At 42.7% G+C, this 25396-nt stretch overlaps 1 protein-coding gene across 1 annotated transcript in view; it reads left to right on the top strand.

Annotated features, from left to right (window-relative positions):
* The first annotated feature begins 1057 nt into the window (after window positions 1-1057).
* The window catches only part of NCAPG (non-SMC condensin I complex subunit G), a 70011-nt gene continuing 45672 nt past the window's right edge, over window positions 1058-25396 (top strand). The window contains exons 1-7 of the mRNA XM_073609554.1: window positions 1058-1358; window positions 6808-7011; window positions 17357-17585; window positions 19811-19956; window positions 23313-23397; window positions 23574-23766; window positions 24742-24891. Of these exons, the coding sequence (XP_073465655.1) occupies window positions 1248-1358; window positions 6808-7011; window positions 17357-17585; window positions 19811-19956; window positions 23313-23397; window positions 23574-23766; window positions 24742-24891 (1118 nt within the window). The 5' untranslated portion in view covers window positions 1058-1247. The remainder of the gene's footprint in view (window positions 1359-6807; window positions 7012-17356; window positions 17586-19810; window positions 19957-23312; window positions 23398-23573; window positions 23767-24741; window positions 24892-25396) is intronic.

The raw sequence follows: 25396 nt of genomic DNA, 5'->3' as shown, positions 1-25396 counted from the left end.
TTTTCTTTCCTTCTCTCTTTCTCCCTCCATCTTTCTCTTTCCCTCCATCACCCTTTCTTTCCTTCTTTTTTCCTTCTTTCTTTCTCTCTCCTTTCCTCCCTGTCCCTCTTTCCTTCTTTTTCCTTCCCTCCCTCTCTTTTTCTTTCTTTCACCCTCTATCCCCCTTTCTTTATTTCTCTCTCCCCCTTTCATTCTTTCTCCCCCCACCTCTCTTTTTCTTTTTTTCTCTCTCCCTCCATCCCTTTCTTCCTTTGTTCCTTTCTCCCCCCCCCCAATCCCCTTTTTCTTTCTTTCTCCTCCTATCCCTCTTTCTTTCTCTCTCTCTCTCCCCATCCCTCATTCTTTCCTTCCTCCCTCCATCCCTTTCTTCCATCCCCCCCCCCCCAATCCCTCTTTCTTTCTCTCTCTCTCCCTCCATCCCTCTCTTTTCCTTTCTTTCTCTCTCCCTCTGTCTCTCTTTCATTTTCTCTCTCTCCCTCCCTCTTTCTTCTGTCCCTGTATATTACCACATTCTCCACTATGTAAGTGATCTCAGACTCTATTCTTTTTAAGCCACGCCCAATATTTAGCGTAGTTTAAATTGTGCCCTTTTTTCGATGTAGCGGTGCGCGCCACATTTTTATGCGACTGCTACACCATGCCTACAAATGAATGCCCCACCCCTAATTAAAATCCTACGCTTACAGAAAAAAAGTGTCCCTAAAAATTTTGTGAGAATGCTAGCAACTATGTTTTTGGTGGGTTTACAGTGATTTCTAGCCAAAGATGGTGATTTTAGCATGTGTACAAAATACTGCGTGCAAAACGTGATTAAATGTACATGAGTAGGACCAAATGCAACACTTTTTTTATGTATTTATTTGCATTGGGTAATCATTTTGTGTCACCCAGGTTGCTGTTTGCTCTACGTACGAGTCAAGTACTCTATTTTGACATCACATCTCTACCCGTCACCTCGCCTCAACACCCTGACTTCCGGGTAAGCTTATTCACAGCAGCGCTTGCGCAGAGTTTACTTTCCCTGAGCGCGCACGCTGGGCATGTCTTGACAGCGTGAGGCGCGTTCTGAAGTCACATGATGCACGTTTTCTTCCTGTAGCGCGCAGAAGCAGATTTTGAAAGCGGGCGGGAGCGCGTCTAACTGTCCGGGAGTAGATTGTGTGAGAGCGGAGGGTGTCAGACTGTCCGGAGACGGAATATTGCCGTATAGTATATACAGGGACCGCCAGAGAGAAGACGTCATCACCATGACCGTGGAGAAGAAAGGACTTCAGATTAAAGAAGCCTTTGACTTGGCTCAGAAGCCGCACCAGAACCTCGCCAAGCTGGTCACCGGGCTCAGGACCACTTATGACCAGGTGAGGGGGAGAGGGGTTCACCCTGGATTTATCATTAGTGTCTGATGAATGCCCCCCCCCCTTCACATCTGTGTGACACCACAGGCCAGCCCATTCACTAAGCAGCTCTAGTGTTTTGTCACATTTGGCGACCCATCACATTTGGCTACCAGCACTGATGAGGAGGCGTGAATATGCCACACTTATGGGCACAGATAGGTGGCACTGGTGGGCACAGGTTGCTGACAGTGGTAGGCTATCATTGCTGGCCGTTAATTGAAATCAAGGCACTGATGATCAGTGCCCTGATTACATATCTAGCTGTCCCCTGTGAGGTGATGCTGCTGATCGGCTCTCCTCTCCTCATACTCTGTCAGTGTAAGGCGAGGAGCGCCGATTACCGCCATCTCCATGTTTCTATTTGACCGGCTGTGATTAGACACAGCCAATCACATGGCTAAAGGGCTGCGGCTCTTTACACAGCTCGGGGTCGCGCCGTGTCCTAGCAACCTGGCGCAGCCGAGATTGCCGTGCTGCACACCCCCGTTCTGGGAGGCTGTCATATGATGGCCACCCAGAACTAGGGCTGGGGAAAAAATCGTTTTGAATCGAGTTGAGAGGTCAAATCGTTTCAAATTTTCAGCAGAACGTTTTTTTTTTTTTTTTTTTTTAGATTATTTTTTTTCCTCACCAGGACCGGCGCTGACACACCGTGCCGGTCCTGAGGAGCTGCCGGCAGGAGTTTTTAGGCGAGGCCGAAGCCGCGACCTCACCTAAAAACTCCTGCCCGCAGCTCCTTAGGAGCGGCGCGGTGTCCATCAAAAAAAAAAAAATTCGAATCGTGAATTGAGTTTTTTGGGTTTATTTTTGGAGAAAATCGTCCAGCTCTACCCAGAACGAGAGCCGCACCGCCCAGCCATCATTTTACGGTGGGTGGGCGGCAACTGGTTAAGAAGTAATAGCAGAGCAATAGGTGTTTTGCGTGATTTGGTGAGCGCACAAAGTAACGCGTTTCTGTGCACGTTCCCGGAATGCGAAGGTGTGAAAGTGGACTAAGGCAAGGTGGTGCTGCTCTTGTTTTTGCATGGGCACAGCAGCCCGTTCGTTTGTATGGCTTGCTGTTCCTGCGGGAAACAAAAACCCTGACCCTTTTTTAACCGCTTGCCAAGCACGCTATATTCGAATGACGGCTAAAGCGTGGCCGGCTAGTTATCGGACACCCTCCTAGGATGACGTGCTCTGTGATAGTAGTGTCCTCTGGAGTATCCCGATCACAGATTGAGGTAAAGAGCCAATCAGCTGCTCTTTACCACAGGATTGTGTCCAATCACAGCTGTTCACGGATGTAAACAGAAGCCGGTTATCGGCACTCCTTTCGTCACGCTGACGTCATAAGGAGAAGAGAGCCGATAACTGACTTCTCTAAAAGGGACGTGTGTCCTGATTATCGGTGCAGTCCCATCAGTGCTACCAGTGCTTCCATATCAGTGCACATCAGTGAAGATAAACTTTTGCAAAATTTTATAACAAACTATGAAAAAGTGTATTTTGTGTGTTTTTTTTTTTTTTTTTTTTTTTTTTTTTTAATTTTCTGTCTTTTTCCATTTGTTTAGCAAAAAATAACCCAGCAATGATTTAAATACCACCAAAGGAAAGCTCTATTTGTGTGAAAAAATAACAATTTCATTTGGGTACAGTGTAGCATGACTGAGTAATTGTCACTCAAAATGTGACAGTGCTGATTGGCCTGGGCAGAAAGGGGGTAAAAATGCCCAGTAGGCAAGTGGTTTAAATACGCAGCTGGATGGAACAGCATGGTGCTGTGGGTGAATGTAAGAAAGATTTGTATAGCGCTGCAAATGCGAACTAAATTGCCTCAAGGCGCTTGATCCGTGCTGTTAGTCCTGTTTCTTAGAAGAAACAGGGTCTATGTGCTTTCACACACCCGAAACAATGCCGCCTTTTCCAATGCATCGGGGTGCCATTAAGTGCCCATTTCACACATTTGTGTTCTGGGGAAGTGCAGCAAATGTGCCAAAACGCGCATCATGCTTGCAGTGCCATTCATTCTTAAACCATTTGCGGACCACCCGCCGTCATTTTATACGTTGGCTGTTTGAAGAGGGATATTGTTATGGCAGAGGCTAGCTACTGTAACCCCGGTATCCTCTTCTTCAGCGGGTGGTACACTTTCACATAAAAGTGGTCTTGGCAGCGGATTGGCCACGAGACCACTTTTATCGGCGGCAAGAGAGGGCTCCCGCCGGTCTCCGGTACCCTCCGTCGCCAGCAGCAGTGAAGGTGATCACGTCCTTCTCCCTGTTAGGTATGGAGATGACTGAGGGGAAGATGGCCCCCACCCGGCTCCATACGATCGCAGGACAGAAGCAACGCCAAAACGTCCCTTCCGCCCATAGCTCTTAAAGCCACTTTTTTTTTTTTTTTTTTTTTTTTTTTAGTGCATTTTAACGTAAATATGAGATCTGAGGTATTTTTAACCCCAGATGTCATATTTAAGAGGTCCTGTAATGCATTTTTTCTATTACAAGGGATGTTTACATTCCTTGTAATAGGAACAAAAGGGGCATTTTTGTTTTTTAAAGAACAGTGTAAAAAATAAAAGGTAAAATGAGAAAAAAAAATTGAAAATATTTTTTAAACGCCCCACCCCCCCCCCCCCACCCCCCGCCTGAGCTCGCATGCAGATACGAACGCATATGTGAATAGCACCCGCATATGAAAACGGTGTTCAAACCACACATGTGAGGTATCGCTGCTATTTTTAGAGCGAGAGCAATAATTCTAGCCCTAGACCTCCTCTGTAACTCAAAACATGCAACCTGTAGAATTTTTTTAAACGTCGCCTATAGAGATTTTTAAGGGTAAAAGTTTGTCGCCATTCCACGAGCAGGCGCAACTTTGAAGCGTGACATGTTGGGTATCAATTTACGCGGCGTAACATTATCTTTCATTATTGTGAAATATAATGTTACGCCAAGTAACTGGATACCCAACATGTCACGCTTCAAAATTGCGCCCGCTCGTGGAATGGCGTCAAACTTTTACTCTTAAAAATCTCCATAGGCGACGTTTAAAAAAATTCTACAGGTTGCATGTTTTGAGTTAGAGGAGGTCTAGGACTAGAATTATTGCTCTCGCTCTACCGGTCGTGGCAATACCTCACATTTGTGGTTTGACCACCGTTTTCATATGTGGGCACTACTCACGTATGCGTTCGCTTCCGTTACTGAGATATCCACCTTCAAACTAATGACGTGTATATATACAGTGGCCGGTCGGTAAGTGGTTAAAGTTCCAAAACTCCCCCCCTTTCATTTGCTGATAGACTCATGCCATACCCAAAAAGACTGAGTACTGTAATAAAATCAAAAGGTGCCTCAACAAAGTATTAATTTAAGGGTCTGTACACTTTTATGCAATCGTATTTTATTTTTACTTCCCTCCACCTAAAAGATTTCTGAGTTGTACAGTTTATCGGTCACATTAAGGCCTTATGCACACTGGATGCTATAATAACGTTATAAAAACGCCAGTAGCCAAAAAACACCTCAGCCAAAAATGGTTGATAATAGCCCATGTGTGCATGGACACATAGGGTAACATGCTGCTGAGTTTACTGACTAGAAAAACACCTGAAGCCAAAAACGGCATCTGTCAAAACGTCCAGTGTGCATGAAGCCTAAAGGTGGAAAAAGTTCTAAAATTATTTTTCCTTGTATATTAGACTTTTTATATCAACTGTACCACCAAAAGAAAGCTCTATTTGTGGGGGAAAAAAGGACATACTTTTATTTGGGTACAGCGTTGCACGATTGTCAGTTAAAGTGGTTGTAAACCCTAGGACAAAAAAAACAAAAAACCTGCAAGACAAAGGCATATTGAGCTAGTATGCACAGCATATTATAGCTCATTATGAATTACTTGCCTGAGATCGAAGCCCCTGCAGCTGTCCTCGTACACTGCTCCGGCGGCCAACATCGCTCCCGGAGGTTCTTGCAGGTATCGCGAGCTCCGGCGCTGTGATTGGCTGGAGCCGTGATGATGTCATTATACAATAAAATTGGGCAAACTTTACGGTTTTATTTATTTCCTTGAAGTGTATTTTTTCCCAAAAAAATTGCGTTTGAAAGACCGCTGTGCAAATACTCTAGGGTCTCTGATTTATTTAGAGATATATATATGTAAGCAGCAAGTGTCAAAAAAGGTTTAGTCCTTTAGAGGAACTGCAGTCTGCTCACATTTTGTAATAAAAACATCTTTGCCATTCTGAAGCTTCCCTTCAACCACTTTGCATATTTTATATATACTGTGATTCTGTACTTGCCAAATATGCTGCAAAAATCCCCTTCAACTAAGTCTGGCTGCAATCATTTTAACTGTGGGCAGCTAAAGCTGCTGCCTGGTCACTTCCTGGATTGACACAGAGGCAGCCCTCATTGGCCCTCTTATGACTCAACCCCCTCCCTTCCTGACAAGCTCACAAGAGGGAGAGCTGTGCATGTTGTCATAAGCTTAGGCTTTTTACCAGACAAACAGGAAGTGGGCTGTATAAGGTATTTACTGGCAGAAAAAAAAATGTTTTACTATCCAAAGTTAAAACAACAAGGGCAGAAGATTTAATAGATGGAATGATGAAAAAAATTACTGAAGTTCCACTGTAAGTGGTTAAACTGACCTCATTTACGGGCCGAAGTTCATTCCTTTGATCTAAAAAGAACTAAACTAAAATATACTTTGTTTCTCTTCTCTATCTCTCAGCTAAGTGTTGATAAACATTTGTTGGCTTTTTTTTTTGGACAGCTTGGCTCTGCACTGTTAAAAAGTGGCTGATTAGCATCATGAGGGTGTTGAATCGAGATCGCAATTTTTTTTTTTTTTTTTTTCCTTTAATCGTTCAGTCAGTTCCAGTCAGTTTTTGCTGCAGAAAGAAAAGTAGATCACGCTGCATTTTTTTTTTTTTGCAAAGAACTGTATTTGGAATACAGCAAAATGTATAAAAAACGAACCGAAACTGTGTGCGGTGTAAATTGTAAACAAAAACTCATCCGGAACATATCCAGAGTGCGAACTGGCCCTAAAGGATCAGTTCGTTTGGGAACGTGTTACATGTTGCTTCTGTTTTGAGGGTGGAGCATGTTAGAGTACATGTTTCCAATGCTGCAGCCGCTGCCCGATTCCAGGACAAATGGAGAGAATGGATCTCTTGGAGTGGACACTGGCCCCAATAAAACCCTAACCAGGGTTCTATACAGAACTTAAATCGGGCTTTAGAACGACTTAAACATGCAAATTGGGGGGGGGGGGGGGGGGGGGGCAGGGGGCAGAGGACTTACTGAAAACACCCTTTCTATGAGGTGTACAAAATCATATGTACATGTATAATTGTATTTCTGCTGTCACCATTAGAGCTATTTAAAACTAATACCATGTTACTGTTAACATTTTACAGATTGAAGACAAAACCATATTTCTGGAAGAATTCGTTCACTACCTGAAATACCCCTTGATAGTTTACAGGAGGGAGCCTGCTGTGGAAAGAGTTATGGATTTTGTGGCAAAGTTTGTAACTTCTTTCCACAACTCTAACGATGAAGAAGATGAGATGGATGAAGAAAACTCCCCGGTCAATTATTTATTTAATTTCCTTCTTCAGGTAAGATAATGTGTTAAAAAGTATTGTTTATTTAGCGCCAGAATTTTACTCAGCTCTGTTCACATCAGTCCCTGTCCTCAAGGAGCTCATGATCTAGAATCGCAGTTTACAAAGTAGCTAATCAACCTGCTAGCAAATCTTTGGAGTGTTGGAAGAAACCTGGGACCCCGGAAGACTCCTATAAAAACGGAGTACATGCAAGCGCCATGCATATATAGTGATCTGGTTGGGATTTATCTATCTATCCTTCCTTATTTCTTTTTATACATCAGGGGACACAGAGCCATAGTAATTACTATGTGGGTTATATGCCACCTTCAGGTGATGGACACTGGCACGCCGTAAATTAAGAAGTGCACTCCCTATATAACCCCTCCCACTACTGGGAGTATTCAGTTTTTTTCGTCAGTGTCTAAGGTGTTGGTCACGAGTAAAGATGTGCTGTGCTGAGCTCCACTGGAACAATCCTTGCTGGGGCTAGCCATGCTGACAGATCCATTCAGAGTGTCTTTCAGGCCAGGTTGAATGGTACCCGGGCCTCGTATCCGAAGAAACAAGGTTATTGCTTGCGAATGCTTCTCTTTGCACCCCCCGCCGGACAGCTCTGGAAAGATTCAGATGAATCTATAGCCTGCCGCTCGCGCGGGAAAACCCGTACTTTTGAAGGGAGGGTGGAGCCGTAAGCAGCGCGGGGGGCGGGGCTGTCGGCGTTCTCTGACGCCAGGGACGCATGGAGGTAGTTTTTAAAAGCACACTGTGTGCTGCTGCAGGCTGTGGAGGGACACAAAAGCAGAGGTGGCTTTTCTCAGGTTGGTGACACAGGTATTTCCTTTGACACATTGTTTTCAGGCTGGGCATTAATAGCAGCATTTTTTTTTTGCTGGACTATAGCCTAGCAGTGTATGCATTCTTTTGGTAGTGCCTCTGCTTTGTGCGTTAGGCTATGAGTGGTAGTGGTTTGATTATTTTACAAACAACCTAAATCCATGTCCAAAAGAATGTCATCCTCCTCTGAGAGTGATGCGGTCGGTCAGAATGAGCCGTCAGGGGAGACTGGTGTTGCAGCAGCACTGAACACCTCAGTCCCTGTGTATATATATATTTCACTTTCCATAGTGGGTTCTATCATAGCAGATCCCCATCCATTGCTCAGGACCCTCATTTGAGGTACAAGGGGCAGGGGATCAGGAAGGTCTTCCAAAGAGACCTGGAAGATACTAATATATCCTCTTCTGAGGATCCTAGTATGGAGGGAGTAATCTCACATTTCTGGTACACTCCCTCACTAGATTGGTTCGTTTAACCCTTTTGCTGCCTGTAGTGCAGTCTAGTGATGAGCCCACCTCTGGTTGGGATCACTAACCTTCCCCGTCTGGGGACGCTTTTCCTATCCATTCAGGGCTAAAAAAGCTGTTATATTCAGAATGGGAAAACCTGGATAAGCTGTTTTTTTTTTTTTTTTCCTCCAAAAAAGTGTATCTTTGGAGGAAGAATTCTATAAGAAGTGGGAGCTTCCAGCATTTTAATGCTGCAATCACCTCGGGGAATAAAAATCTTTCTTGTCCGATAGACAATGCGCAAATGATAAAGGATTCAACAGATAAAAAGTTGGAACTTCTGCTTAAGAACAACATGTCTCTGGCAGGTTCTGTAGCGCAGCCGATTCTTACGGCAATTGGGGTATCTCCGTCCATAAAGGATCAGTTTGTAGAGCTACTTAAGATTCTTCCTGATCAGCAGGCCCAGCAATGGGCTGGCGTATCAGATGCACTATGGTGGATGCAATGATAAATTGTATCATTCAAGCCTCACGGCTTATGCTGGGACTAGTACATACACACAGAGTCCTGTGGCTAGTAAATTGGTCAGCCGAAGCACCATGTAAAAAGCTCCTAGCCAGTTTCCCTTTTCATGGCGAATGGTTACTGGAGACGATCTGGATAAAAATATCTAAAGGTTTTCTAATGGGAAAAGTTCTCTTTTGCCAGTAAAGGAAGAAGTTCAAACATTTCTCCTTTTTAGCATGCTGCCTCTCCAGTACCAGGAGCATCTGCCCCTAGGCTGTCTCGACGGCCTTCACTGTCAAGCTCAAGAGGTAGACCTCAGGGGCAGTCCCAGGGCCAGAAGAGGTCTTGGGGCAGTAAGCCTGACAAAGCAAAATGCTAAGGCCTCCTCATGAAGGAGCACCCCCGTTTTCTCGGGTGGGGGGGAGGCTTCTGCAATTTTCAAATCTGGCAGGAACAATGTCAGGACAGATGGGCTTCCTCAGTTTCTCTAGGTTGCAAACTAGAGCTCCGAGAGTTCCCGTTTCCTTGTTTTCTAAAGTCAAATGTTTACAGAAATCCAGAGGAAAGGAAGTCTCTCTTTTTAGCTCTGGATCATCTTTTTTTCTCAAGAGGTGATATCAGAGGTTCCCTTAGAGGAACAGAGTTCAGGGTTTTATTCAAACCTTTTTTTCTTAGGGTTCCAAAACCAAACGGGAGGTAAGACCCAGTTTAGATCTCAAAGATCTGAACCAGCACTTAAATATCTGGTCCTTTCGCATGGAGGCAGTCCGATTGGTGGTCTCCATTTTGCAAGGAGGAGAGTTCTGGCATCAATAGATATCAAAGATGCATATCTCCACGTACCGATATTTCCCGTTCATCAGAAATTTCTACACTTCGAAGTAGAAAATCGCCATGTTCAGTTTGTAGCTCTGCCATTTGGTCTAGCCACTGCACCACAGGTATTCACAAAAATCCTGACACCTCCCTTAGTCAGGTTAACGGTCTAAATAAAAAAAAATAGCTGCGCTGCAATTAGTGAAAAATAAAAAATAAAACAAAAATACATTGATCTGATCAATTATAAGAGTGAAAATAAGCATCCACATGTGATGAATTCATAGTGAAAAATCAATATTCCTTCTCATAATTCAAATGAATCTGTTGAATCAAATAAATGAACAAAAAAATAGTCCAATCGCAAAGTGCATAAAGTGAATCGTTCATGAGGGAAAATGATCCTTTTGCACAGAGATGAATAACAGTCATCCAAAACGTGAATGGCATGCAACTTTATCTTCAAGGAAATTGTGATGACAGAAAGTATCCTCCACCTATAAATGCACTGCCCCTTACCGACTCCTTTGATCTCTATTTAGGAGATCATACGCGCGGATGGCTGTCAACCCCAGCCTCAGGTAAAGAGCTGCCAACGGATCCCAATTAAGGCCTCCCCGACAGGAATATTCTATGTAGTAGATGGATATTCGGTCCCCATGGAATTACTCAGCCACAGCTCCGGGGTCCCGAGCACTGAAGTCTGGATGAATCGGCACATATCCGGCGGCGCGCAGTCCAGAGAAGCTAACACACAGCAGGTGCTCAGTCACTCCCGACTCTCACGAGTCTTAGCCTATTTAGATGATCTGCTTTTAGTAGATCAATCAGTCTCTGGCCTAAACCAAAGTTTAATCTCTGCTGTAAGCTACCTGGAATGCCTAGGTTGGATACTCAACCTAGAAAAATCCTCCTTAAAACCATCAAGGAGATTACAGTTCTTGGGGCTAGTCATAGATACCGTACAAAGAAGGTATTTTTACCCCAGGCAAGCATTTGGTTCCAGTAAAGAACTGATTCAACTTGTCAAAGCAAAAAGAAGTCTTTCCATTCAGATGTGCTTGAAATTGTTAAGGAAAATGGTGGCCTCCTTCGAGGCCGTTCCTTATGCGCAGTTTCATTCAAGACTGCTAAAAACGCTATTCTGTCGGTCTGGAACAAGAAGGTTCAGGCTTTGGTTTTTTTTTTCCAATGCTCTTATCCCCCCAGGTGTGTCTGAGCCTCAATTGGTGTCAGCAACCTCCCAAAAGGGGAAATTCTTTTTTTTACCAGTATCTTGGAAAATGGTAACAACGGACGCCAGCATTCTAGGTTGGCAAACAGTCCTGGAAGAAGCTTCTGTCCAGGGGAAATGGTCCAAAGACCAGAAAGGACCCTGTCCATCAACGTTCTAGAAATTAGGGCAGTACATCTGGCCCTGGATTTCCAGATGCTCAAGCTGCGGAATTGCCCTGTCAGGATTCAGTCCGGAAATGCCACGGCTATGGCTTACATCATTCACCAAGGGGGCATGAGAAGTCGTGCAGTCCAAAAAGAAGTGAATAATGTTTTAGCTTGGGCAGAAAGCAACATACCTTGTCTATCAGCAATGTCCATTCCAGGGATAGAGAATTGTCAGGCGGACTATTGAGTCGCCAACTATTGTTTCCGGGAGAATGGGCCCTTCACCCCAACATCTTCCTCTCGATATGTCAAGAATGGGGTATTCTGGACATAGATCTGTTCGCGTCCAGATACAACAACGAAGTCAACAACTTTGTGTCTAGGACGAAGGATCCGCTAGCGTGCGGAACAGATGCCTTGGTCTTCCCAATAGGATTGTTTTTTTCACTGATGTTCCTCCAGTTCTGCTACTTCCACGCCTTCTCCGCAGAATCAAGCAGGAAGGGGAAGAAGCGATTCTGGTGGTCCTAGTGTGGCCCAGAAGATCTTGGTTTGCCTAGATCATAAAGATGGCAATAGAAGTCCCTTGGACCCTGCCATTATGGCCAGACCTTCTAGCTCAAGGTCCGGTATTCCATCCTACCTTACAAACGCTAAATTTAGTGGTTTTGCTATTGAAACCCACATTCTAAAGGATCGTGGGTTATCTCCTTCAGTAGTGTCTACTTTGATTAATGCTAGGAAGCCGGCCTCCAGAGTCTTTTACTTTAGAATCTGGAAGGCACATATTTTCTGGATCCAGGGGTTGGCACCCCAGGAAGTATGTCATAGGTAGGATTCTTGAATCCCTGCATATGGGATTAGAAATGAACCTGGCCCTGAGTACAATCAAGGGCCAGGTCTTGGCCTTATCAATATTTTTTTCAACGGCCTCTTGCTTCTCACTCTCTGGTGTGTACTTTTATTCAGTGAGTAACAAGAATTAATCCCCCTGTCAGGGCACCTCTAAATCCTTGGGATTTGAATTTTAGTCTTGTCGGCTTTACAGATCAGCGTTTTGAACCTATACAGGAAATTCCCTTAGTTCTTTTAAAGAAAAGTAGTCTTTTTGGTTGCCATATCTTCTGCTAAGAAGAATATCGGAATTGGCGGCTCTGTCTTGTAAAGAGCCATATGTTAAATCATGCATAAGGATAAGGTGGTATTGCGGCCTCATCCTAAATTTCTACCGAAAGTGATGACAGGTTATCACCTGAACCTGGATATTATTCTGCCTTTTTTCCCAGAGTCTCGATCTAAGGAAAAGAAGGCACTACATTCCCTTGTTGTAGTAAGAGCGGCTAAGGCCTATTTTTAGGAAACCGCTCAGATTCACAAAACAAATATTTTGTTTGTGCTGCCAGAAGGTCCTAAAAGAGGACAAGCAGCATCGAAATCTACTATTCCCAAATGGATTAGTCAAGTGATTGTTTAATCTTATGGTCTGAGGAAGAAAGTTCCTCCTTTTCATGTTAAAACACATTCCACCAGGGCTGTTAGTGCCTCATGGGCGGTGCGTCACCAGGCCTCTATGGCTCAGATCTGCAAGGCCGCAACTTGGTCTTCAGTCCATACATTTACCAGAATCTATCAAATCGATGTAAAAGGTCATGAGGATATTGCCTTTGGGCATAGTGTGCTGCAGTATAAGTCCTCTGGCCTCTTAATGCCCTACCTTTTATTGTGTCTCCCTCCCTTCAGTTGCCATTGCTATGGGACATCCCACATAGTAATTACTATGGCTCTGTGTCCCCTGATGTTTGAAAAGAAAACAGGATTTTTAAAACAGCTTACCTGTAAAATCCTTTTCTTTGAGGTACATCAGGGGACACAGAGGTCCCTCCCTTCTTGGTATACATGTGTATTGCTTGGCTACAAAACTGAATACTCCCAGTAGTGGGAGGGGTTATATAGGGAGTGCACTTCTTAATTTAGGGCATGCCAGTGTCCATCACCTGAAGGTGACCTATAACCCACATAGTAATTACTATGGCTCTGTGTCCCCTGATGTACCTCAAAGAAAAGGATTTTACAGGTAAGCTGTTTTAAAAATCTTGTTTTTTTTTTTTTTCAAAAAATAAAAAGTGCTGTGGTGATCAAAAGAGAGGTCTACTTGTGGGAAAAAAATTATAAAAATGTTATTTGGGTACAGCATTGCATGACTACGCAATTGTCAATGTAAAGCAGTGCCGTATAGCAGCGGTCATCAACCCTGTCCTCAGGGCTTGCTAACAGGCCAGGTTTTTGTATTACCTTGGGGAGATGCAGACTAGAATACTGCAATCACTGAGCAGAAAATGATATCACCTGTGATGTATTTCAGTTATCTTGCAAACCTGGCCTGTTAGTGGGCCCTGAGGACAGGAGTTGATGACCACTGCTCTATCGCAAACAATGGCCAGGTGATGAAGGGGGTTAAATTGGGGATCGACCGATTATCGAAGTGGCCGATATTCACTTTTTTAGACTTATCGGTTAAAAGACTGACCGATATTGCTTAAAGGGGTTTTACCGGGGTGATGCATGCAGTACCGTTCTTTAGAACATGCCCATTACTGTCACAAAGGATGTTTACATTTCTTGTGACAGCGATAAAAAAGAATTTGAATTAAAATGACAGTGTAAAAAACAATTTAAATGTACAAAAAAATATCGGCAAGTAATATCAGCAGGAGAGGTGGCCAAAATATTGGTATTGTATCGACACTGAAAAAATTCTATCAGTCGATCCATAGGTTAAATCTTCCAGGGTTCAAGTGGTTAAACAAACCGGTTTAAGTGAATGGGGCCTTGCCAAAACTTCCCTGCAATGCAGTGCCTTTTAAGCATTAAAACGAGAACTGAGTAGGGAACATATTGCCTCTGTCACCTGTCAACTGCCCTCTGAAAAACCATCCACCACAGATCGCTTTTTAGAAGAGCGGCAAGGACTACTATATAAAAAGGCCTTGCTCTAGGAAGATTACACAGATAAAGAAATGGAGAAGAATACCTTGTTTGATATAACTCCATGTGTCTATATTGTGAATGTTTATAGAGGACCTTGTCATTGAATAGAAACTCAGCATGATTCTTCAGTATCCCAAAATGTGAGGAAAGAGTGCACTTTTTCTTTGAGGCGATGTCTAAACTGTGAATTTGACAAGTTTCATTAACCATCTGTAAAGCTGCACGATTAATAGTTAAACAAATTGCGATCTTGATTCAACCCCCCTCATGATCTTAATACAGCATTTGCCCAATTCAGTGCAGAGTTGTTCTCTGCTGACAGCTGTCAATAAAACAAACAGAAAAAAAAAAACAGGCAGCCTGCCAAGTTTATCACAACATTGTCAGCACTGGGAGATGACTATAAACAAAGTATCATTTAGTTCTTTTAGAGCAGGGGTCTTAAACTGGCGGCCCTCCAGCTGTTGCGAAACTACAAGTCAAATCATGCCTCTGCCTGTGGGAGTCATGCTTGTAACTGTCAGCCTTGCAATGCCTCATGGGACTTGTAGTTTCGCAACAGCTGGAGGGCCACCAGTTTGAGACCCCTGTTTTAGAGCAAAGGGATGACCTTCGGTCTAGAAATGAGGTCAGTTTAACCACTTAAAGTGTATGTAAAACCCAATTTCATGAAATTTGAGCTGGGCACATATATTTGCAGTATTTTGTTATATCTCTTCAAAGCACTATGGGGTTTTTTACTAAAACTGGAGAGTGCAAAATCTGGTGCAGCTGTGCATGGTAGCCAATCATCTTCTAACTTCAGATTGTTCAATTAAGCTTTGTCAAAAGAAACCTGGATGCTGATTGGTTTCTGTGCAGAGCTGCACCAGATTTTGCACTCTTCAGTTTTAGTAAATCAACCCCTATGTCCCATAGCTATCTCCTGCCCCGTTCTTCTGTTATCAGCCTGATAACTCCTTGTCAGATATGGTAACCCAGCTAGAGTTTTGTGTTGGGGAGGATGCTATAAATAGATTAGCAGAGCCCTGAACTATTCAGGGGATAGAGCTGAAAGTTTTTTTACCTAATGAGGGGGGGGGGGGGTGCCTTTCCTCCAATCAGCTGTCTTGACTGTATGCCCAGGCTTCACTGCAGTGGTAACCAGGAAGAGAAAATCTCCTAACACAATGTGCACTTTCTAAACAGTATATAAAGCTGAAGATGGCAGATATACATGTAAGAATTATGTAGGGAGATTTGTTTCATCTTTGTGTATCATCCTGAGGCCTTTACTTCACTGGGTATATGTGAGGGTTTACATCCACTTTAACCACTTCAATACAGGGCACTTATACACCTTCCTGCCCAGACCAATTTTCAGCTTTCAGCGTTGTCGCAGTTTGAATGGCAATTGCGCGGTCATACAACACTGTACCCAAACTAAATTTTTATCATTTTGTTCCCACAAATAGAGCTTTCTTTTGGTGGTATTTGATCACCTCTGGGGTTTTTATTTTTTGCGAAACAAATAAAAAAAGACGGAAAATTTAGAAAAAAATAAGTTTTTGCTTTTGTTCCTGTTTAAAAAATTTTGTAAATAAGTTTTCTCTTTCACTGATGGGCACTGATAAGGCAGCACTGACAGGCACTGATAAGGCGGCAGCGATGAGGTGGCACTGATATGCGGCACTGATATGCGGCACTGATGTGCATTGATAGGCGGCACTGATGGGCACTCATGGATGGCACTGATAGGCGACACTGATGGGCACTGAAAGGCTGCAAAGATGGGTTCTTATGGGCGGCACTGCTGGGCGGCACTGCTGGGCACTGATAGGCGGCACTGCTGGGCGGCACTGGCAGTGGTAGGCATTGGAGTGGGCACTGATTGGCAGCTGCCTTTGCACTGATTAGTATGTCCCTGGGGGTCTAGGGGGCATACCTGGTGGTCCAGTGTGACTGGTTTCCCTGGTGGTCCTGGGCAGCTTCCCTGGTGGTCCTGGGTAGGATCCGAGGGGGGGCTGTGCTGATAAACAATCAGCGCAGACCCCCCCCCCCCCTGTCAGGAGAGCAGCCGATCGGCTCTCCTCTACTCGCGTCTATCAGACGCGAGTGAGGAAAAGCCGATCACCGGCTCTTCCTATTTACATCGTGATCAGCCGTGATTGGACACGGCTGATCACGTGGTAAAGAGTCTCTGTCAGAGACTCTTTACCTAGATCGGTGCTGCGGGGTGTCAGACTGACACCCCGCAACAACGATCGCCGCGATGAGCGCCCCCATATCCTGCGGACGTCATGTGACGTTCCAGTCAGGATTTTGAAACCACTTTGCCGCCGTCATTCTGCTATATGGTGGGCGGCAAATGGTTAAAGACTAAAGCTGTTTCCGACACTTGTTGATTAAATAGTTTTTGTTTTGTTTTTTAAATCTCTATTCCTTTCTAGAAAATTACTTAGAATCCTAAAATAAATATATAGATAGAGATATATAGATAGATAGATAGATAGATAGCTAGAGATATTCGGTGCACTGATCATCAGTGCTCTGATTACAATTAAGTGCCCACAAGTGATGCCAGTCAGTGCTGGCTATCACTGCTGTCCATCAGTGAAGGAGAAAAATGACTTATTTACAAAATGTATTGACAAACTAAGAACCTTTATTTTTTTTTAATTTCCGATCTTTTTTCCAAACCCCCCCCCAGAAGTGAATAAATACCACCAAAAGAAAACTATTTGTGTGAAGAAAATATTATAAAAATTTCACATGGTTACAGTGTACCATGACTGCGCAATAGTCCTTCAAAGTGTGACAGCTCTGAAGCTGAAAAATGACCTGGGCAGGAAGGGGGTGTAAGTGCCCGGTATTGAGGTGGTTAATGAATAAAAAAAATGTAAAGTTAGCCCAATTATTTTGTATAATGTGAAAGATCTCATGCTGAGAGAATCGTCAAGTTCTAAGCAAAGAAAATTGCGATTCGCATTTTAGCCAAAATCGTGCAGCTCTACCCAGCTGTATTGTTGAAAGAATTCACTTTCTTCTGTTTTGTGATTAAAATCTGATCTCTTGTGAATTGCCTCTTCTACTCTGCTTCAAAATGTTCATCCTCTCATAGTTTAATTCACGAGTTTAGGCCTTATTCAGGAAAATTGGTTATTTGAGATTTTGTATGGTGGTGTTTTTTTATTTATTTATCCGTTTATTCTGTGTAATAGATGTGTTTTCTCCTTAATCCATGTTTTATAGCATGTGTGGAATGTTGTGAACACTAGATGGTGCTGAAATCTTAAACTATATTTAAAGGAGGAAAAAAATCATCTTTGTTGAGTTCATTGTTAAATGTTTCAAGGACACAACTTACCAGTATTTATCTTTTTCTGTTTCAGTCCCATGTGGCCAATAGCATGGCAGTGCGGTTCAGGGTTTGCCAACTTATTTATAAACTACTGGTAAATTTACCTGAAAATGCTCAAATTGATGATGACTTGTTCGATAAGATCCATGATGCCATGCTCATCCGAGTGACTGACAGAGTACCCAATGTGCGGATCCAGGCAGTTCTGGCGCTGGCCAGGCTCCAGGACCCAAGTGATGATAGCTGTCCTGTAACTAATGGTGAGCATTTATTCCTGTGACACTGATATCCTACAGGCTCATAGTAGTCTGTATTATGTAATGCATACAGAGGCTGATTTACTAAAGAAACTGAAAATGTTCACATAAATTGTGTGATTATTCACTTCGATTGTCCATTCGTGTGCAGATGGGAAAAAAAAAAACAAAAAAACCTGGGTTTTTCTTTTCATCTTATTGGATAATTGAAGTGAATGTTCACATATTTTATGTTTTACTTTGTCTCTTGTGGTAAATTTCTCTCCACTTTTAAACACACAAACAGATTTGTAGAATTGTTGGCTGATCAGAATAGCTTAACATATCTATTTCTTCCATGCAGTAAATCTATATATGAGCTTAGGAGTTGCCCTGCCAAATTTCAAAAGGTAAGGGCTTCATAGATGGCTTAGTCTGGTACTTGCAATCTGTCACCTATACAATCTTATAAGTATATTAGGAACTTAGACTCTCACGTGTAGATTGCTGTATCTACAATGGTATTTTGTCTCCTGAATCTCCCGGAAGCTTATAATGCCAAAATATGTGACCTTGCATTGTGGTATTGCCACTCTGCAATGGAGCTTCTTTGTCCGAAGCACCTAGTGATTTCATACTTGTAATATTATTCATGTTATGATTTTCTTGATTTTGGGGGGAAAAAAAACAGGGTTAGGGCTCAAGACAGCCTCATAAGCGTCTCCCCTTCCCCCCTCTGCGCTCTAAGCTCTAGTGACAGCAGCATAGAATCTGGACTGTGTGTTACACCCAGCCACACTCTGCTCTGATATGCTGGTTACTCCTCATATGTGTGTGAGTGAAATTCCAACTTTTTTTTTTGTGTGCCTAATCAATTAAAGTGGTTCTAATGGGAGAAGGGTTTTTTTTTTTGTTTTTTTAAATCTTAACCACTTCTGGACCGGAAGATGGTACCCCTTATTAAACAACAAAAAAAGCGTCAATTTTGAAAAAATATATTTTTTACTTTCTGCTATAAAACATAGCCAATAAACATTTTTCATCATTTTTTTTTTTCTTTTTCATCAATTTAGACCAATATGTATTCTGCTACATATTTTTGGAAAAAAAAATTCCAATAAATGTATATTGATTGGTTTGCGCAAAAGTTATAACGTCTACAAACGATGCAATGTTTTTATGGACTTTTTTTTTTTTTGTGGGATTGCAGCTAAATCGGACATCTGACACTTTTGAATACAGTGATCAATGCTAAAAAAATGCACTGTCACTGCACTAATGACAGGGAAGGGGTTAACAGGGGCGATCAAAGGGTTAAGTGTTCATAGGGGGTGCCTACTAACTGTAGGGGGATTGCACTGATTGGGGGAAGACAGAGATCCGGGTTCCTGCTTAGCAGGAACACACGTTCTCCATCTTGTCCCCTTGCATAACGACGATCTGCCTTGTTTATTCTGCCTTTCCGGGGGATGATCGCGGGTGGCTGGCAGACATCGGGTCTGCCGGACCTATTGATTGACATCCTCACTAACCAATCACAGCGTGATCGTGCCATCTAGTGGCTATTGAAAGAAACCACGTACAGATACATAGTTTTGCGCAATAACGCCACATTGCTGCAGTAAATACACAGCGGCTGGTCGGCAAGTAGTTAATGCATATGCATGAAGATGGAAAAATCTTCTGTGTGCAGCAGCCCCCCTATACTTACTTGTGCCCCATCTCAATCCAGTGATGTTGCATGAGAGGTTTGTTGTCCTGAGACTCTCTCCCTTCTGATTGGCTGAGACACACCGTGGGTGCCAGCGGCGCCAGCTGTCAAAGTCAGCGGGCTGGTCCGAGCTACGGCTCCTTGTCTGAAGTTTTAAGCCGTTTGCTGTGGGGGCACTTGGCCGGAGGGAGGGGCCAGGAGCGCCAGCGAGTCATTATTTTTTTTTCTGCCAAAACACTGCTGCCAGTAGGAAATGAGTCTAGAAGAGATGGCAACATGTCCAGTGTGCTAATAGTGAATGAGTATTTAGCACACAGCATGACCTCAGAAATTTCATTTACATTGTAACATGTTTGATGTGTGGTGTGTTTTTTTTTTTTTTTTTTTTTTTTTTTTTTCTAGACCTCTTTCTAATGCCCCCTTGTGTTTCATAGTGTTTCTAATTGTGTATGATAGGAGAGTTGACATCTGGTCCTGTTTTGTGGGCTTTGAACATTTTTATTCTAAAAATTAAATATGCTTACTTTTTTCTCCATAGCATACATGCAGTTGCTGGAAAACGATTTGAATGCAGAAGTAAGAAGAGCAGTGCTATCCTGCATTGCACCCTCTGCCAGTACCTTACCAAAAATTGTTGGGCGCACTATGGACGTTAAGGAACAAGTGAGGAAACTTGCCTATGAGGTACGTTTTGATAATGAGATGATTTATTTATAGATAATCGAACAATTTGGAAAATAAAATTGCTTGATCACACGATTTCTGCAAATCTGCATAGATCAACACAGGCTCAAGGCAAAGGGGCGCATAGTAAAGTTATTTTCAGTGTGTGCCCTGTTCACAGCACAACAAAGCACTGAGGTGGACTGTGGTGCGTTTTGTAAAAATGCAGACATGCTGCATGTTTAATGGGGATCGACTGATTATTGGTGTGGCCGATATTCACTTTTTTGCAAGCATCGGTCACAAACATTACCAATATTGCTTCTAGGGGTTTTACCAGGGGGATGCGTTCAGCTGCTTCACCCGGTCCCACAGCCGCTCGCCTGGGCTCTCCCGTCCCACCGGGAGGCCCAACCAACCAGCCGGCACGTCCGCCGGCTGCCCGACGACCCGAACAGAGCCGATGCTTCTTTCGGGTCTCTGATCTAGTAACCCTGAAGCGATGTCATGACATCACTGCCTGGATTACTGGCATCTTAAAGACGCCAGTTTAAAAAAAAAAAAAAAAATAGAAAGTATTAAACGCAGATCTTGACGTTTTGAATACTTTCAAGTGCAGAGAAGGGGTTTGGGGTAGAGGTCGACCGATATATCGGCCGGCCGATATATCGGCCGATATTTGGCTTTTTTTACTTAATCGGCATCGGCCGATTGTGCTGATAAAAAAAGCCGATTATAACTTCAGCGGGACTTGCAAATGACTTCTGTAATAGAAGTCAATTGCAAGCTGTTTGAAGTTTGTTTTCTCTCCTCCTCTGGGCAGCCTGCCAAATCTGATAAGAAGATACATTTGTATCTCTTCGGGTTCTTTTTATCAATAGACTGAACTCCGTGGAGAAGTTCTCAGTTTAACCATTTAAAGACTAAATCTTTTTTGACATTTGTTGCTTACAAGTAAAAATCCTGTATTTTCTGCTAGAAAATCAATTGGAACCCCCAAACATTATATATATTTTTTTTAGCAGAGACCCTAGGGAATACAATAGCGGTTGTTGCAATATTTTATGTCACGCGGTATTTGCGCAGCGGTCTTTCAAACGCAATTTTTTTTTAAAAAATACACTAATTAAAAAAAAAAAAAATAGTAAAGTTAGCCCATTTTTTTTTTTCGTCCAAAAGTTTTGATTACCTGTTTTTGTGTATTTAATATTTAAGATATAGTTATTTTTTTAAATCTAAATTCTACATACAAGTGAACTGATTGGAGGTTTGTTTTGTTCAATAAATGTTTAAATGTAAAAAATTTTCTGTATCACTTATTACTTAAGATTGCTTTCACACTGGAGCGGGCATGCGTTGACGGTAAAACGCTGTTAGTTTTAGCGGCGCTTTACCGTCATTTTAGCGGCGCTATTCGGCTGCTATCGGGGCGCTTATAACCCAGCTAGCGGCCGAGGAAGGGGTTAAATGCACCCCTGAAGTGCTGCTGCCAAAACGCTATGCAGGTGCTTCGGCAGCGGTGCGCATTCATTTCAAAGGGCAGGAGTGGTGGTATACACTGCTCCAAAGATGCCGCTTGCAGAACTTTTTTTTACATCCTGCCAGCGCATCGCCTCAGTGTGACAGCACTCAGGGATATCACACTGAGACTGCAGGGGAGCCGTTTTACTGGCACTTTACAGGCGCTATTTTTAGCCCAAAAGCGCCTAAAAAAATGCCCCAGTGTGAAAGGGGTCTAACTGTTAGATTTTATGAGATGAAGGGGAAAAAAAAAGAAAAAAAAATCGGCCTAATATATCGGCCCAAAAAAATCGGCATCATATATCGGCCATCGGCCACCGCGATTTCTAAATATCGGCATCGGCATCGGCCAGAGAAAAACCCATATCGGTCGACCTCTAGTTTGGGGTCTTATAGACCGCCCTTCGATACCTCAATATTACTGTCAAAAGGGATGTTTTACATTCCTTGTGACCGCAACAACAGTGATAAAATAAAATTTAGAAAAACCGTGTAAAAATCCATTTTTTTTTTTTTTTTTTTTTAAATTGTACAGAATATTGTCAATCGACCGGAGAGGTGGCCGAAATATCTGTATCGTATCGGCACTGAAAATACTATCGGTCGATCCCTAATGTCTAATGCAGCGCAACTCGCTGCACCACATATTACTGCAGCTCACCGCAACGTTCTGCTGTGCATAGATTTGAATTAAGTGCCCTTTGTATCCCTTTAAGGGTACAACAAAAAGTAAACCATGCATTGCGCAGTAATGAATTTCATCTTATGATCCTTTTAGGTGTGTGTAGTGGTTTCTTCTTTTTTTTTTTTTTTTTTTTTATGTGTAGTTGTCAAGATAATACAACTTTAGAATATGGTCAGGATCCCCCAGAATCCTAGACCGGCTCTGTGACGTCGGCCATCAGCGAACTTTAGCACGTTGTCGCCTGAAAATGTGTAACAGTAGAACTGACTGCATTCCTGTGAAGTATAGCCAAAAAAGCTTTGGCCATGCTTCTCCTTTAGATTCAAATGTCTTCTATTGCTCTCAGCTTCCTCTAAATTCTTTTGATTTTGCTGCTGTGATCTGACTTGCCGTTAGGCTAGATGGTGGCCTATTTTGTTCTCCATGGTCTCACTATGTATAGGAATGTAGCCACTATTTCTTGCTTGCTCCTGAGATGGAATGGAGGCAGTGGCTCATGAGCCTAGTGAGGAGAGGTCAGTGTAGTTTGAGACCTGAGAGAAGGGAAATTCACCCCCCCCCCCCCCTTACACAGTCGCATAGGTCTCAGCTGTTGGGGAAACACAATCACCTGCTATAATGGAAAGGGGAGGGATGGTTGTACGGCCCTTTCCTGAGATTGTCTGGTATGAACATCACCTTTTTATAAGTGACTCGCGTAGATCGCAGAGTGCTTGGCGCTTTAGATTGAGGCACACACTGTAGAAGGATATACATTTTTAGAGCTATCTTCAGGCTGGTCACGTGACGCGCGACCGCATTACGTTTCAGACAGGGCTTCTGCGGGAGGGGCTGAGCAGCCACGTGACCTCCCCGGATGTCAGAGGGAGAGCTCGGCCACTCCTGCAGAAGCCATGTATCTGAGCTGTAGAGCGGCTGCAAATCACGTGACTGTCCTGAAGATCGCCCTAAAAAGGTATTTACAATCCTCGTTTTTAGATAAGACTTAGTGTGGTATGCCTGACTATATAGAGGGGCTGGCAGTAAGTTATGTTAACAAACACTTTAAGGCACATTGGCTACTAGAGTCTTAGGATTTGTGAATTAAAGGGTGCCATAATAACATCTTATGGCTGTAGCTTTTTAAAGGTGTTTGATCGATCTTTCTCTCCCTCACTCTCTCTGTTTAAAGGTTTTGGCTGATAAAGTTCATTTAAGAGCACTTACCATTGCCCAGAGAGTTAAGCTTTTGCAACAAGGACTTAATGACAGATCAGGTGAGCATTCCACTGACTGCATACTTTCTAATGAATACTGTGAAACTTTTTTTTTTTTTTTTTTACGTCCAATGGCTATTTTGGTAGCTCCTGAGTAAAACCATTGAATGCCCCTGCATTAAACATATGTCACTTTAATCACTTGTTTTTTTCACAATCCATGTCTCTCGTCACAGAGGCAGTGAAGGGAATCATGCAGAAGAAGCTGCTGCAGTCCTGGTTGAAATACACAGAGGGGAACATCTTGGAGCTTCTTCATCGTCTGGATGTGGAAAATTCTCCAGAAGTTGCAGTCTCTGCACTCAATGCAATGTTTTCTCTGTCATCTCCTAATGAGCTTGTGGAGAAGTGCGAAAATATTGATAAAAGGTAGATGAATTTGTGTCTTCTCCATTTAGAACTTGGCTAGGAAGCTTTTGTGTGGTTTATAACTTAAGCAAAGCTTTTTACGTTTTTAGATGGTGATGACGGGTTAGAATCACCCTCAGGTTTTTGTTGCCACCAGAACACTAATTGAAGGGAAATCTTCCAATCGGGACACTCCTTCATGTTACAACTGACTTAAGAGGATATTTCCCTCACATTGAAAATAATTTCTCACTTTCTGATGAGTTCACATGACAGGAAGTGAAGGGAAACCCTGGAGTGCGGCCATATTTTTTGATTTTGCTATACTGTACATACCAAGCTAGATGTGCTCCTGAGACCTGCACCTGGAGCAGTGGACTTACCAAGGTGCTGTTTTAGGAGCTTGAAATAGTTTAGTCTGTCATTTGACATGTTATAATTTCAATTTTATTTTAGAAATGTACAAAGAAAATGTAAACCAAACCACTATAGATTCCTTAAAGTTACATATTTAATTTTTTTTTTTATTATTTTTTATTTCTTAATGAATGCATGTAGTAGTTTCTTTACATGCACCCATTGTCAACTTTCTTTTTAAAGGGAACTTTCGCCCAAAACTGATTTTAAATTTTTGGTGTACACGGTTTGTATCGCTTGGTCTACAACAAGGATACAGATCCATTTACTAGAGTATGCAGCAAATACAGTCTACTTATTATCTATATACTTCTTGCTATGGGTTGACTCCTTGGACATTGAAGGCATTGAATCAGTATGGCAGTCAGGCAAGTAGCATTTTCATAAGTAGATCAGCAAAGGCAACTTATTATCACTATTTATTTTGGAAATTAACTCAATCCTTGCTTCTGGGTTTCAGTTCCCCAAGGCAGAAAGACCATGTAGTGTGTCGCATATAGTGAGATATGAAGTTGCATAGCAACAGCATTCTTGTAGTTTGAATGCAGATGCAGACAATGTATTTTTTTCTTTCTTTAGGAAACTCATCCCGCTGGATACTTTAACTCCAGAAAATGTTTTGTATTGGAAAGCACTTAGTGAGTTTGTTAAATCCAAAGGTGTCGAAGGCGAGGCTGCACTAGAGCAAATTTTACCAGAGCCAGCTGTGTATGCGGAGTATCTGTTAAGGTAATAATGTCCTATTGAAGTAACAAACATTAATATAATTTCTATTTTTATGCAGAAAACACACTTGAGGGTCTTTTTATTTATTTTTTAAACATTTATTGGATTAATGTCACAAGCATTTGTCCAAGCTGTAGGATTGTTCCCTGTGTTTTCTCTAATACTATGACTTCCTTTGATCGTCTACTGCTTTGTCCAGTGGCCTAAATGCAGTGTACTTATCTGAAATACGTCAAACAGAAAATGTACAGCATTTTGGCCACTAGATGGAGCACACACCAGTGTTTACGCCACAGGGCACTGTAAGGAGCCCACTATGTGCTACCGAGTGTTCTCTGCATAATGCTGCAGAATGTACAGTCTGAGAGATCCTGGTCATGTGACTGGATACCTTTTATTTCTGTTCCTGACAGTTTATGCTGCGGTTGTGTTTTAAAGTGGTTGTAAAGCCTCAAAAAAAAAAATACTACTAGCTCATTATGAAATACCTTAGATCGAAGCTCCCACA

The sequence above is a fragment of the Aquarana catesbeiana genome, linkage group LG01 (assembly GCF_042186555.1).
Source record: "Aquarana catesbeiana isolate 2022-GZ linkage group LG01, ASM4218655v1, whole genome shotgun sequence".
In the NCBI taxonomy this organism is placed as follows: Eukaryota; Metazoa; Chordata; class Amphibia; order Anura; family Ranidae; genus Aquarana; species Aquarana catesbeiana.
This window is presented reverse-complemented; position numbering and strand designations above follow the sequence as displayed.